This window comes from Leptodactylus fuscus, chromosome 2, assembly GCF_031893055.1.
Source record: "Leptodactylus fuscus isolate aLepFus1 chromosome 2, aLepFus1.hap2, whole genome shotgun sequence".
In the NCBI taxonomy this organism is placed as follows: domain Eukaryota; kingdom Metazoa; phylum Chordata; class Amphibia; order Anura; family Leptodactylidae; genus Leptodactylus; species Leptodactylus fuscus.
The window spans coordinates 285,256,135-285,269,409 of NC_134266.1; the positions used below are offsets into that span (position 1 = coordinate 285,256,135).

Sequence of the window (13,275 nt, forward strand, 5' to 3'; positions counted from 1 at the left end):
ACTTGTCACATTAATCCTATACACAGCTAGAAGTGACCTCGCGCCAAAACCCGTCCATTCTATAAGACAAACCGCTAAAAAACTCCAAAGGTTATATAACAAAGAAACTAATTAGAAGAAAATAAAAGAAAGAACTAAAAGAAGTGAAAAATAAAATGAAGTGAAATTAGAAAAGGTAATAAAAAATGTAAAAATAAAATGAGTAAAATATTAAAAATAAACTAAATATTAGTAAAACATTAAAAACAAAATAAAACAGTAAAAAATAAAAAAAAGTAAAACATTACTAATAATAAAGTAAAAAATAAAGCAACAGGATTAAAAATTAAATCAAACATAAATTCAAAAATAAATGTGAAAAAATAAAATTAAGAAAAACACTTAAAAAAATTAGTAAAAATATTATTAATAAAAATTATATTAATAAAGGTTTAACAAAGGTAAACAAAGTAGAAGCGAAACATTGTTAAAAATCAAATCGAATAAAACATTGATAAATAAAACCGAGAAAATCAGTAAAAAATAAATGAAATAAAGCAGAAAAAATAAAGTAAAAAAATTAAATCAAACCTTAGTAATTATAGTAAAATAATAGAAAAAAGATGAAATGAAGCAAAATAGAAAATAATAAAGTTAGGGAATATTAAAGAATCCTATTAATATTATAAATGTGAAAGTTTGTGAGTTTGTGTGTTTGGATGTTTGCATGTTCGGATGTTTGTTCCTCAATCACGGAAAAACCGCTCCACCGATTTGGCTGAAATTTTCCACAAACATATTCACTTCACTCGATGGCGCAATAGGCTACTTTTCGTCACAATAGCGCACATACGTTTTTCCCAGGACCCTTTGGATGTTTGGCGGTCAATCACGCAAAAACCGCTCCACCGATTTGGCTGAAATTTTCCACAAACATAGTTATTACACTCGATTAAACAATAGGCTACTTTTCGTCACAATAGCGCACATACGTTTGTGCCAGGACCCCCACAAAACCCAAACTCACACCACCATCTCTGCAATCTCACACACTGGACCATAGCAAGCCACAAAATTCCTATTGCCCTCTCCAGCCTCGCCCCTAACCCCACACAATCTCATATACATAGACTTTACCACTTTGCCCCTCGCCTTAACGATACTCCAGGAGGCGCTCTTTAACGCTCCGGAGCAGCCATATTTGCCGACCCCCACCACTCTGACAATCCGCGACACCGCCCACCCATGTCAATACCCCTAGGCGGTCTAATAAATGCAAAAAAAAAAGTTTTAAAAAAGTAAAAAAAATATAAAAAAATAAATAAAAAGGATTAAAAATTCAAATCACCCCCCTTTCCCTAGAACACATATAAAAGTAGTTAAAAACTGTGAAACACATACATGTTAGGTATCGCTGTGTCCGAAATCGCCCGCTCTACAAAGCTATACAAATATTTTTCCTGTTCGGTAAACGCCGTAGCGGGAAAAATGGTCAAAAGTGCCAAACTGCCATTTTTTCACTGTTTTGATTCTGCTAAAAATTTGAATAAAAAGTGATCAAAGCAATAACATTTCCCAAAAATGGTGGAACTACAAAGTACACCCGATCCCGCAGAAAAAGACGCCCTATACATCCCCGTACACGCATGTATAAAAAAGTTACGGCTGTCGGAATATGGCGACTTTTCAAAAAATAATTTTTTAACACAGTTTTGGATTTTTTTAAGGGGTCAAAATGTAAATAAAACCATATAAATTTGGTATCCCCGGAATCGTAACGAAACACAGAATACAGGGGACATGTCATTTTGGTTGCACAGTGAACGCCGTAAAACCAAAGCCCGTAAGAAAGTCGCAGAAATGCATTTTTTCTTCAAATCCACCCCATTCAGAATTTTTTCCCTGCTTCCCAGTACATTATATAGAATAAATAATGGCGGCATCAGGAAGAAAAATTTGTCCCAAGAAAAATTAAGACCTCATATGGCTCTGGGAGCGGAGAAATAAAAAGTTATGGGGTTTAGAAGGAGGGGAGTCAAAAACGAAAATCAAAAAATGCCATCGGCGGGAAAGGGTTAACTTCAAATCCCTCTGTCCCAAAGTCACTATGTAAAGTTTCTCACAACACCGTATATATAGCAGCTCAAATACAAAGTAACTGCAACACAAAAGTCTCACGAATTCTCAGAATTACAGCAACAACAAGATACAAACTTACATTTCATATCCCAGACCTTATACACAGTACGAAAACCTTACCCGCGCCTGTATATACCCACTGCTACAATCACCGCAGACCAAGTCGCGGGTACCAGCTAGTATATCTATAATAAATGTCCACCTTTCTGCCAGTGTGCCCTGTGTCCTGTGGGGGGCGCTGTGCCGGCATGGACTCTAATGACTGGTTTTGGAATATGAAGATGTCACAGGTTTATATGAGATTTTTCGTCTGAGACGTCTCCTGTGACTCAGACCCCGGAGCTCATTATTGGAGTTTGCGTCTTCATACACCCCATAAGAGAATAGTAAGGCGGTCCCCGTACCGTACGTGGAGTCACAGAACACGGACAGGATTTGTGCTGTTATTTCCATGTGTTCATTCTTTGCCCTGTTGTGTATTCGGCTGACCCGGACTCCGACTTGTACTGTAATACTAAATCATTGGGCAGCTTATTGTACCGACCATCCTGATTGTCTCAGTCCAATGACGTCCCCTCGCAAAGTCCCTGATCTCTCACCAAGAAGTATACTACCCAAAAGCAGCCTCTGAGATCCTTCTTATAGGGCAGTGGGGGGCGGCACTGCTACGTCATGTTGTGCAGAGACCAAGTGTCTGATCAGACCGCGCCTTTAATAATGGCAGGGTATATTGGGTGGTCTGCACACCAGATAATTGGGGGGGTTGGGGTAGGGTTAGGTCAATGGCTGCAAGTACCCCAGACCACATGTGATCTACACCAGCCAATGAGAGGTTACCATTGTCATTGGCTGGTTTAATGTGGTTGGGGTCACTCTTGGCCATTCACCTACTTTCAGAACTAGGTCAATGGTCACAAAGATCCAGCCAATGAGTGACGGCCAGAAACAGATTCTCATTGGCTGTCACTTCTTTCCTTCCTGTAGGATTTTAGTATTAGACTTGGGCTTTAGGTGACTGGACGTAACCAAATGTCTTCTCCGGCCAGCGCAGCGCTCTCGATTTACACTCGATTTATTGGGCCCAAATTTGACGCCCGAATCCAACAAGTCTGACTCTCTGTGACTCTCCGGAGATTCGCCCGGCTCTGGTGCTGGATCTTTAACTGTGAAGAAAACAATCAAAGAAACCCCAGAAGAACCAATGGCGGAGGGCTATGATCATGTCCAGTCCCATCAGCACCAGTAAATGTGACTGCTGGTCAGCGAGGGTCAACAATATCTGCTTCATGTCACGTGAGGTCCCAGGAGGGCCCATGGACGCCATATTGGGGTTTAGTCACAAATGCTGCAAAGCTGCAACCTAAAAGCCAAGTGCAAAGACCCTGGAATAAATGTATGTAGAACCTGCAGAAGGACCTGCACACAAGGGGTCTCACAGGAGCATATACATGCAGGTCCTGCTACTGTCACATGACCATATAGGTGCAGGTTATCACAGGGTAGAGCAACAATATTACAGTGGAAGAGTGTGAGCCACTATGTACAGTATCTGTGGGAGTGATACATTGTATGTAATATAGAAGGATTAGATTGTCAGCTCCTGGGGTCAGGGATGATGGGAGTGATACATTGTGTGTGATATAGAGATTAGATTGTCAGCTCCTGGGGTCAGGGATGATGGGAGTGATACATTGTGTGTGATATAGAGATTAGAGTGTCAGCTCCTGGGGTCAGGGATGATGGGAGTGATACATTGTGTGTGATATAGAGATTAGATTGTCAGCTCCTGGGGTCAGGGATGATGGGAGTGATACATTGTGTGTGATATAGAGATTAGATTGTCAGCTCCTGGGGTCAGGGATGATGGGAGTGATACATTGTGTGATATAGAGATTAGAGTGTCAGCTCCTGGGGTCAGGGATGATGGGAGTGATAAATTGTGTGATATAGAGATTAGATTGTCAGCTCCTGGGGTCAGGGATGATGGGAGTGATACATTGTGTGATATAGAGATTAGAGTGTCAGCTCCTGGGGTCAGGGATGATGGGAGTGATACATTGTGTGTGATATAGAGATTAGAGTGTCAGCTCCTGGGGTCAGGGATGATGGGAGTGATACATTGTGTGTGATATAGAGATTAGATTGTCAGCTCCTGGGGTCAGGGATGATGGGAGTGATACATTGTGTGATATAGAGATTAGATTGTCAGCTCCTGGGCTCAGGGATGATGGGAGTGATACATTGTGTGATATAGAGATTAGAGTGTCAGCTCCTGGGGTCAGGGATGATGGGAGTGATAAATTGTGTGATATAGAGATTAGATTGTCAGCTCCTGGGGTCAGGGATGATGGGAGTGATACATTGTGTGTGATATAGAGATTAGATTGTCAGCTCCTGGGGTCAGGGATGATGGGAGTGATACATTGTGTGTGATATAGAGATTAGAGTGTCAGCTCCTGGGGTCAGGGATGATGGGAGTGATACATTGTGTGTGATATAGAGATTAGATTGTCAGCTCCTGGGGTCAGGGATGATGGGAGTGATACATTGTGTGATATAGAGATTAGATTGTCAGCTCCTGGGGTCAGGGATGATGGGAGTGATACATTGTGTGTGATATAGAGATTAGATTGTCAGCTCCTGGGGTCAGGGATGATGGGAGTGATACATTGTGTGATATAGAGATTAGATTGTCAGCTCCTGGGGTCAGGGATGATGGGAGTGATACATTGTGTGATATAGAGATTAGATTGTCAGCTCCTGGGGTCAGGGATGATGGGAGTGATACATTGTGTGATATAGAGATTAGATTGTCAGCTCCTGGGCTCAGGGATGATGGGAGTGATACATTGTGTGATATAGAGATTAGAGTGTCAGCTCCTGGGGTCAGGGATGATGGGAGTGATAAATTGTGTGATATAGAGATTAGAGTGTCAGCTCCTGGGGTCAGGGATGATGGGAGTGATACATTGTGTGTGATATAGAGATTAGATTGTCAGCTCCTGGGGTCAGGGATGATGGGAGTTATACATTGTGTGTGATATAGAGATTAGATTGTCAGCTCCTGGTGTCAGGGATGATGGGGGTGATACATTGTGTGATATAGAGATTAGAGTGTCAGCTCCTGGGGTCAGGGATGATGGGAGTGATACATTGTGTGTGATATAGAGATTAGAGTGTCAGCTCCTGGGGTCAGGGATGATGGGGGTGATACATTGTGTGTGATATAGAGATTAGATTGTCAGCTCCTGGGGTCAGGGATGATGGGAGTGATACATTGTGTGTGATATAGAGATTAGATTGTCAGCTCCTGGTGTCAGGGATGATGGGGGTGATACATTGTGTGATATAGAGATTAGAGTGTCAGCTCCTGGGGTCAGGGATGATGGGAGTGATACATTGTGTGTGATATAGAGATTAGAGTGTCAGCTCCTGGGGTCAGGGATGATGGGAGTGATACATTGTGTGATATAGAGATTAGATTGTCAGCTCCTGGGGTCAGGGATGATGGGAGTGATACATTGTGTGTGATATAGAGATTAGATTGTCAGCTCCTGGGGTCAGGGATGATGGGAGTGATACATTGTGTGTGATATAGAGATTAGATTGTCAGCTCCTGGGGTCAGGGATGATGGCAGTGATACATTGTGTGTGATATAGAGATTAGAGTGTCAGCTCCTGGGGTCAGGGATGATGGGAGTGATACATTGTGTGTGTGATATAGAGATTAGATTGTCAGCTCCTGGGGTCAGGGATGATGGCAGTGATACATTGTGTGTGATATAGAGATTAGATTGTCAGCTCCTGGGGTCAGGGATGATGGCAGTGATACATTGTGTGTGATATAGAGATTAGATTGTCAGCTCCTGGGGTCAGGGATGATGGCAGTGATACATTGTGTGTGATATAGAGATTAGATTGTCAGCTCCTGGGGTCAGGGATGATGGGAGTGATACCTGGTGTGTGTAGCGTTGTATATACCATTACATATATATGTAGGTAGACTCTATATACACTCAGGTGTCTTCTTGCAGCTTCTTCCTCTTTCTCTTACTGTGTGTCATGTTCTCTGCTCACCTCCAGGGGTCACTCCTGTCACATTAATACAGGGATCAGTTAATGGGCATCCTCTGGGGTCATAGCCAGCTCTGAGCTCAGACGTCTGATGTACAGCGCTGCAGTATATGTGTGTGCCATATAAGTCAGTAAATGTGCTGCCCCCGGAGGGCGCTGTGATTCCACAATGTCATATTCATAGATGTAGTAACTTAGTGATATAACACATTGTTCCTGTGCGGCGCCGCACTGCTTATGTCATTAGTCTTACAGGGTGCGACCAATTTATAGAACTTTTCTGAGCACAATTTGTGTCCATCATCATTGTGATGTATAAACATTGTTCCCACTGCTGGGGGTTCGTTACAATGTGTCAGGGCTTTTTTCTGTCCTGAACGCTGTTGGCGGTACGAGCTGAGTATACGGCAGGGGTTGGAGACGTAAAATAAATGTCAGACAGGTCTGGATGAATAAGACACCACCAGTCTGCACGTTGATCTAGTGATGGCCGAACTGGACAGATTTGGGAATATTTGGGGGACGTCGGCCGATTTACTTTCAGGCTCAAGTTGTTTGGCACAAACCAGAATTGGTAATATTATACCCCGGGGGTCTTCCAAGACCTCGAAGTGCAATAATCAGAGGTCCCAGGCAGGTAAAATACTAGACCCCGAAGTATAACATTGGTTCATTGGAGATGGACCCCAAATATTTCAGGTTCGGCTGTACCCAAATGTTTGAGAAAATTTGCAGTGAACCTTTATCATTACAAAGCAATGTGCTGATCTCTAGCACCGACCTGGGCAGGAGATTCTGGGGATGTGGCCATGGCTCAGGGTCTGGGGGTCTCTGCAAACACAAGTAGATGGAGAAGATGTAGCCGACAAGCCCCCCAAGACATCTGGAAGACATCACACATGATGGACAAGTGGCAACTACTCCCGGGGTCTCTGGATTGTGTCAGGGGATGGAGCAGCTCACACAGACACATCAGCTGCGAGAGCAGGACAAGGTCACAAGGACTCACTTCATCAAGCAAGAAGAATCCTGAATATTAGAAGAAATGATTATGTAAATTGTATGACAGAACTTTATATACAAAAGACTGGAGAACATCCCTTTAATACTACAGACTAGTCCCTGCCGGTCAGTGCGGTACAGTGCGGTATATGCACATATAGCGGGGGGGATTACACAGAGTGACGGGTTATTGTATGTTATGTCAGATCAGCTCATTGTCTCCTCCCTGCTGCCCCTTCTCTACTACAACATGCTTTACCACAGACCTAGAGAAGCTGCAGCTTCACCCCCTCCCCCAGCACGCAGTCTAAAACAAAGAGAGAGAAAGAGGCTGCAGCTGCATCCCCCCTCTCACAGCATGTAGTCTAACACACATATGTAGAGAGAGAAACTGCAGCTGCATCCCCCTTGTCATAGCATGTAGTCTAACACACATATGTAGAGAGAGAAACGGCAGCTGCATCCCCCTTCTCATAGCATGTAGTCTAACACACATATGTAGAGAGAGAAACTGCAGCTGCATCCCCCTTCTCATAGCATGTAGTCTAACACACATATGTAGAGAGAGAAACTGCAGCTGCGCCCTCCTCCTTGTATCTCATAGCATGCAGTCTAATATACATAGCGGGAGAAGCTGCAGCTTGCTCCACCTCCTCGCACAACATACAATCTAACACACACAGAGAGAAGCTGCAGTTGCATCCCCCTCCTTGTCTCTTATAGTATGCAGTCTAGCAAACATAGAGGGAGAAGTTGCAGATTAACCCCCCTCCTCCTCCTCTCACAACATACAATATAGCAGAGAGAGAGAGAGAGAGAGAGAGAAGCTGCAGCTTCTTAACCATTTTCCTCCTTTCTCACAGCATGTAGTTTAATGCATAGAGAGAATCTGCAGCTGCATTCCCCTCTTTGTCTCTCATAGCATGCAGTCTAACAGACATAGATGGAGAAGCTGCAGATTAATCCCGCTCCCCCACCTCTCACAACATACAATCTAACACACACAGAGAGAAGCTGCAGCTGCATCCCCCTACTTGTCTCTCATAGTATGCACTGTAACATACATAGCGGGAAAAGCTGCAGATTAATCCTGCTCCCCCACCTCTCACAACATACAATCTAACAGAGAGAGAGAGAGAGAGAGAGAGAGAGAGAGAAGCTGCAGCTGAACCCCCTTCCTCTTCTCTCACAGCATGTAGTTTTGGGCATAGAGAGAGAATCTGCAGCTGCATCCCCTCCTCCTCCTCTTCCTCTCTCACAACATACGGTCTAACACACACTGCCTCCCTGTATCCTATTACAACATACAGTATAGAAGAGATGAATATAGAAAATATCTGCAGCTGCATCCCCCTCCTCCTCCTTATAGTATTTAGTCTCACAGACATGTACAGCAATGACACCTAAAATGAAGCAGATAAACCTTTATTTCTGGCTCCTAAATGCTTTATAATATTCTTATTACAGATATAAGACCAGACCGATCCTATAATGTGATATATAATATAGTGTGACCTCCGACACAGCACAGGGACATATAGACAGTGTATGGCCAGTTGTGTTCACTGCTCACATCCAGAGCTGCATTCACAATTCTGATGGCTTCTCCCGATTCTGGTGTATTGTTCGCACAGCATCTGTTCACGCAATACACCAGAGCCAGACTATAGGATTGTATGGCCACCTCTCCGTCATGGACTTATTCTGGGGTTTCTATGGAGGTCACTTCGTTACTTTGTGTCAGTTTCTTTATCTTTCGTTTCCTCTTCCCATAAATATTCTCCAGGCAGATCCTGATCTCTTTCACTCTAAAACCATAAATGATTGGGTTGACCATGGCTGGGAAGAAGAAGTATATGGCACTGATGACGTTCTGTAGGTTGACCGGGATGGAGTTGCTGATCCTGTAGACTATGGAGGATAAGAAACCACACGTGTAGATGAGCATGACCACCATGAGGTGAGTGCCACAGGTGTGCAGGGCCTTGTTCAGGGATGGTCCTCTGATGATCTTCATGGCAGTCCGCAGGATGTCCAGGTAGGAGATCAAGATGAGACTTCCGTCAAACACTGAGACAAAGATTCTGACGAACAGCCCAGTGATGTGCCCCTTGGAGATGTCTCCACAGCCTAGGTTGAGGAGCGCCATGTTCTCACAGGCAAAGCTCTGGATGATGTTTGAGCCGCAGAACCGAACCTTGGAAACCGATATAACAATGGGACAAACAAGGAGAACTCCTCGAAGTAGCCCGACCACCATTATCAGCAGCAGAAGCCGAGCAGTCATAATGTCGTGGTAACGCAGAGGTCTACAGATCGCAACGTATCTGTCCAAAGCCATAAACACAACCACGGACGACTCAAGGACAACGCTCAAGTAGATGAAGAACATCTGCACTAGGCAACCGCCCAAGGAGATGTGAAAGAGGCTGAAGACCAAGCTGAGCAAGAAGGGCGGCATGATGGCGGTGGTGCAAGAGACGTTCACGGCAAAGAGGACAGAGATGAGGGTGTACATGGGGGACTGGAGGGTCTTCTCCACCCAGATCCTGGACATGATCAGACAGTTTCCCATGAGAATCGCCATGTAGACTATCAGGAAGGGGACAATGAGGAGACTCCTGTGCTCCAAGAAGTCAGGGAACCCAAGGATAAGGAACTCGGTGTGGGAAGAGAAGCTCGTGTTCTGATTGTCCATTGTTAGAGACCTTCAAGTGAGTGACCCCTGAGGAACGGCACAAAGAGATGACAAATGTAGAGATTCTGTCTTATAGAGACCGAGGGCCCCAGGAACAAAGGTGAAACCTTAAGATGTCTCTCTGAGGGATCATAAAATAGATGTCATATGGCCCTCTCTCTCTCTGGTCACATGGAGGCCCTCTCGCTTCACATAAAGGGTCCCCTCTCTCCATATGGGGTCCTCTCTCTCTCTCTCTCTCTCTCTCTTCATATGTGTGGTCCTCTATCTCTCTTCACATTGGCGTCCTTCTGTCTCTACTCACATGGGGGCCCTCTGTCTCTACTCACATGGGGGGGCTTCTCCCTCTCTCTACATAGGGGCCCTCTCTCTCTCTTCACATGGGGGGTCCTCTCTCTCTCTTCACATGGGGGGCCCTCACTCTCGCCTCACATGGGGGACCCTCTGTCTCTTCACATGGAGGGTCCTCTGTCTCTCTTCACATGGGGGGCCCTCTATCTCTCCTCACATGGGGGCCCTCTCTCTCTCTTCACATGGGGGGTCCTCTATCTCTCCTCACATGGGGGGCCCTCTGTCTCTTCACATGGGGGGTCCTCTGTCTCTCTTCACATGGGGGGCCCTCTGTCTCTCCTTACATGGGGGGCCCTCACTCTCTCCTCACATGGGGGACCCTCTGTCTCTCCTCACATGGGGGGCCCTCTGTCTCTTCACATGGAGGGTCCTCTGTCTCTCTTCACATGGGGGGTCCTCTGTCTCTCTTCACATGGGGGGCCCTCTGTCTCTCCTTACATGGGGGGCCCTCACTCTCTCCTCACATGGGGGGCCCTCTGTCTCTTCACATGGGGGGTCCTCTGTCTCTCTTCACATGGGGGGCCCTCTGTCTCTCCTTACATGGGGGGCCCTCACTCTCTCCTCACATGGGGGACCCTCTGTCTCTCCTCACATGGGGGGTCCTCTATCTCTCCTCACATGGGGGGCCCTCTGTCTCTTCACATGGGGGGTCCTCTGTCTCTCTTCACATGGGGGGCCCTCTGTCTCTCCTTACATGGGGGGCCCTCACTCTCTCCTCACATGGGGGACCCTCTGTCTCTCCTCACATGGGGGGTCCTCTATCTCTCTTCACATGGGGGGTCCTCTCTCTCTCCTCACATAGGGGCCCTCTCTCTCTCCTCACATAGGGGGTCCTCTCTCTCTCTTCTCACATGGGGGCCCTCTCACTTTTCTTGCACTCACATGGTTGCACGGTCATGTGCACATGTTGTGTCCTTCATGGTCACAGAATTTGTCACTTCTGGGTTGTCTTGATCCTCCTGGATTCCTGTAGAGTCTCTGAGAATAAATATAAGGAAAATGTTTGTTCTCGTACCGTGTTAGCCGGTGGGTTGGAAATATAAAAAAAACTAAAATCTTGCTAGTCTTCAGTAGTTGATCCCTATTAATGGCTGACTAATAATGAGGACAGATTACTGACGTTTCAGATCTCTCGGCTCCTTTCTCAAGTAAATTTAAACCATTTCTGCGTTAGCAGATTTATATACAAAAAGGGCAGATAGGGAGAGAAATCCAGGAGGAAGGGGGGAGGGGGGTTATTAGTAATTGGTAGAAACAATGTAACACTTCCAGGTCCTTATCAGTTCTCAGGGTCTCAGGTCAGTGATTTCTGTAAGATGCCATAAACCCATGTGACAGATTTAGTCCCCTCTCCAGTGTGTGAAGCAGGGTCATAAGTTTATACTCAGAAATCCGTCGTTCTTTCTTTGATTTAAAATTCCCTCTTAAAACCAAAACTTTCATGTGATCGGTGATATTATGATCCTGATTGCAGAAATGTTTTGATACGGGAAGGTCCATTCTTTGTTCTCTAATTGTATGGCCATGTGAGTTCATCCGCAGTCTAAGCTGCTGTCCGGTCTCTCCAACATACAGATTACACAGGTCAACAAAAAAATTTTTTTTACTGGTGTCCAAAATATTTTAATGAATTTAGGGTAACTTTGGGGTGCTGATTCTGAATATGTCATCAGTTTTGCCAGATTGGCTCAAGTTTTTGAGATTTTTGGTATCTTCTTTATAGCACTTGTTGGTAAATGCGACGCATCATCTCATTAATTTCTTTGGATTAGTACTTGAACTGAGCAGTTCTCAATATAGTTTTTTGTTAATTAGTGTTCTAAAAGTTTGTTCATAGCTTGATTTTTGCACTAACTTTATGTTGTTGTCTGTTTTCCAGTGAAAAGCATGAACTCATCAAGAAGAAGTTGTCTTAATGATCCAGACTCATTCTGTTACATTTGTGGTGAATATACACTGCAAAAACATAGAAGAAACATAACAGACTTCATAAAAAAGTGTATTTGGCCTATTTTGAGGCTATGCTTGGGGACCACACATAGTGTGCAAAGCATGTATCGAATTATTACGAAAATGGAGCAAAGGACAAAGAAAAAGCTTCAAATTTGGTGTTCCAATGGTGTGGAGAGAGCAAAAAAATCATCATGATGACTGTTATTTCTGTGCAGTGCAAGTGCAAGGATTCAATAAGCATAAGAAACGAAAATGGGAGTATCCTAACATGGAATCTCAAATCTCAAAAACTTGAGCCAATCTGGCAAAACTGATGACATATTCAGAATCAGCACCCCAAAGTTACCCTAAATTCGTTGAAATATCTTTGGCCCCAAAAATGCTGTTGACCTGTGTAATCAGTGGGACACTTGGTGCACATTATTACATACACTACATGCGGGGTGTTACAGGTGAACGTACCTGGGGTCTTATATTCCCTGTAGAGTTCAGTATCTCTATCCTGTCAGTGGTCAGTATGTGCGGGCAGGATTTGCATCTTTTCTGTCTGCATGGGAATGTTCCTGTGTTAGTTGGAGGTGACAGTGAGCTGCTAATAATCATATTCCTGAGGTTTGGTGGCTGGCCCGCTGATAATCTGTATGTTACATAGGACTGCCGGTGACATCTACTACATTACCTGTATATAAAGAGTTATCACTGTGTTATCTGTGGTGTTACATAGGACTGCCGGTGACATCTACTACATTACCTGTATATAGAGAGTTATCACTGTGTTATCTGTGGTGTTACATAGGACTGCCGGTGACATCTACTATATTACCTGTACTCAGAGAGATATCACTGTGTTATCTGTGCTGTTACATAGGACTGCCGGTGACATCTACTACATTACCTATATATAGAGAGTTATCACTGTGTTATCTGTGGTGTTACATAGGACTGCCGGTGACATCTACTACATTACCTGTACTCAGAGAGATATCACTGCGTTATCTGTGCTGTTACATAGGACTGCCGGTGACATCTACTACATTACCTATATATAGAGAGTTATCACTGTGTTATCTGTGCTGTTA

At 44.5% G+C, this 13,275-nt stretch overlaps 2 protein-coding genes across 2 annotated transcripts in view; one reads left to right on the forward strand and one right to left on the reverse strand.

Annotated features, from left to right (window-relative positions):
• The window catches only part of LOC142194239 (stromal interaction molecule 1-like), a 308,297-nt gene that overhangs the window by 74,906 nt on the left and 220,116 nt on the right, over positions 1 to 13,275 (forward strand). The gene's annotated exons all lie outside the window — the stretch shown is intronic.
• Positions 3,082 to 9,892, reverse strand: LOC142193518 (olfactory receptor 52E8-like). The gene is made up of 3 exons (XM_075262489.1): positions 8,929 to 9,892; positions 7,156 to 7,221; positions 3,082 to 3,281 (listed from the first exon to the last, which is right to left on the reverse strand). The coding sequence occupies exons 1-3, from the start codon at positions 9,890 to 9,892 to the stop codon at positions 3,082 to 3,084; spliced, it is 1,230 nt and encodes a 409-aa protein (XP_075118590.1).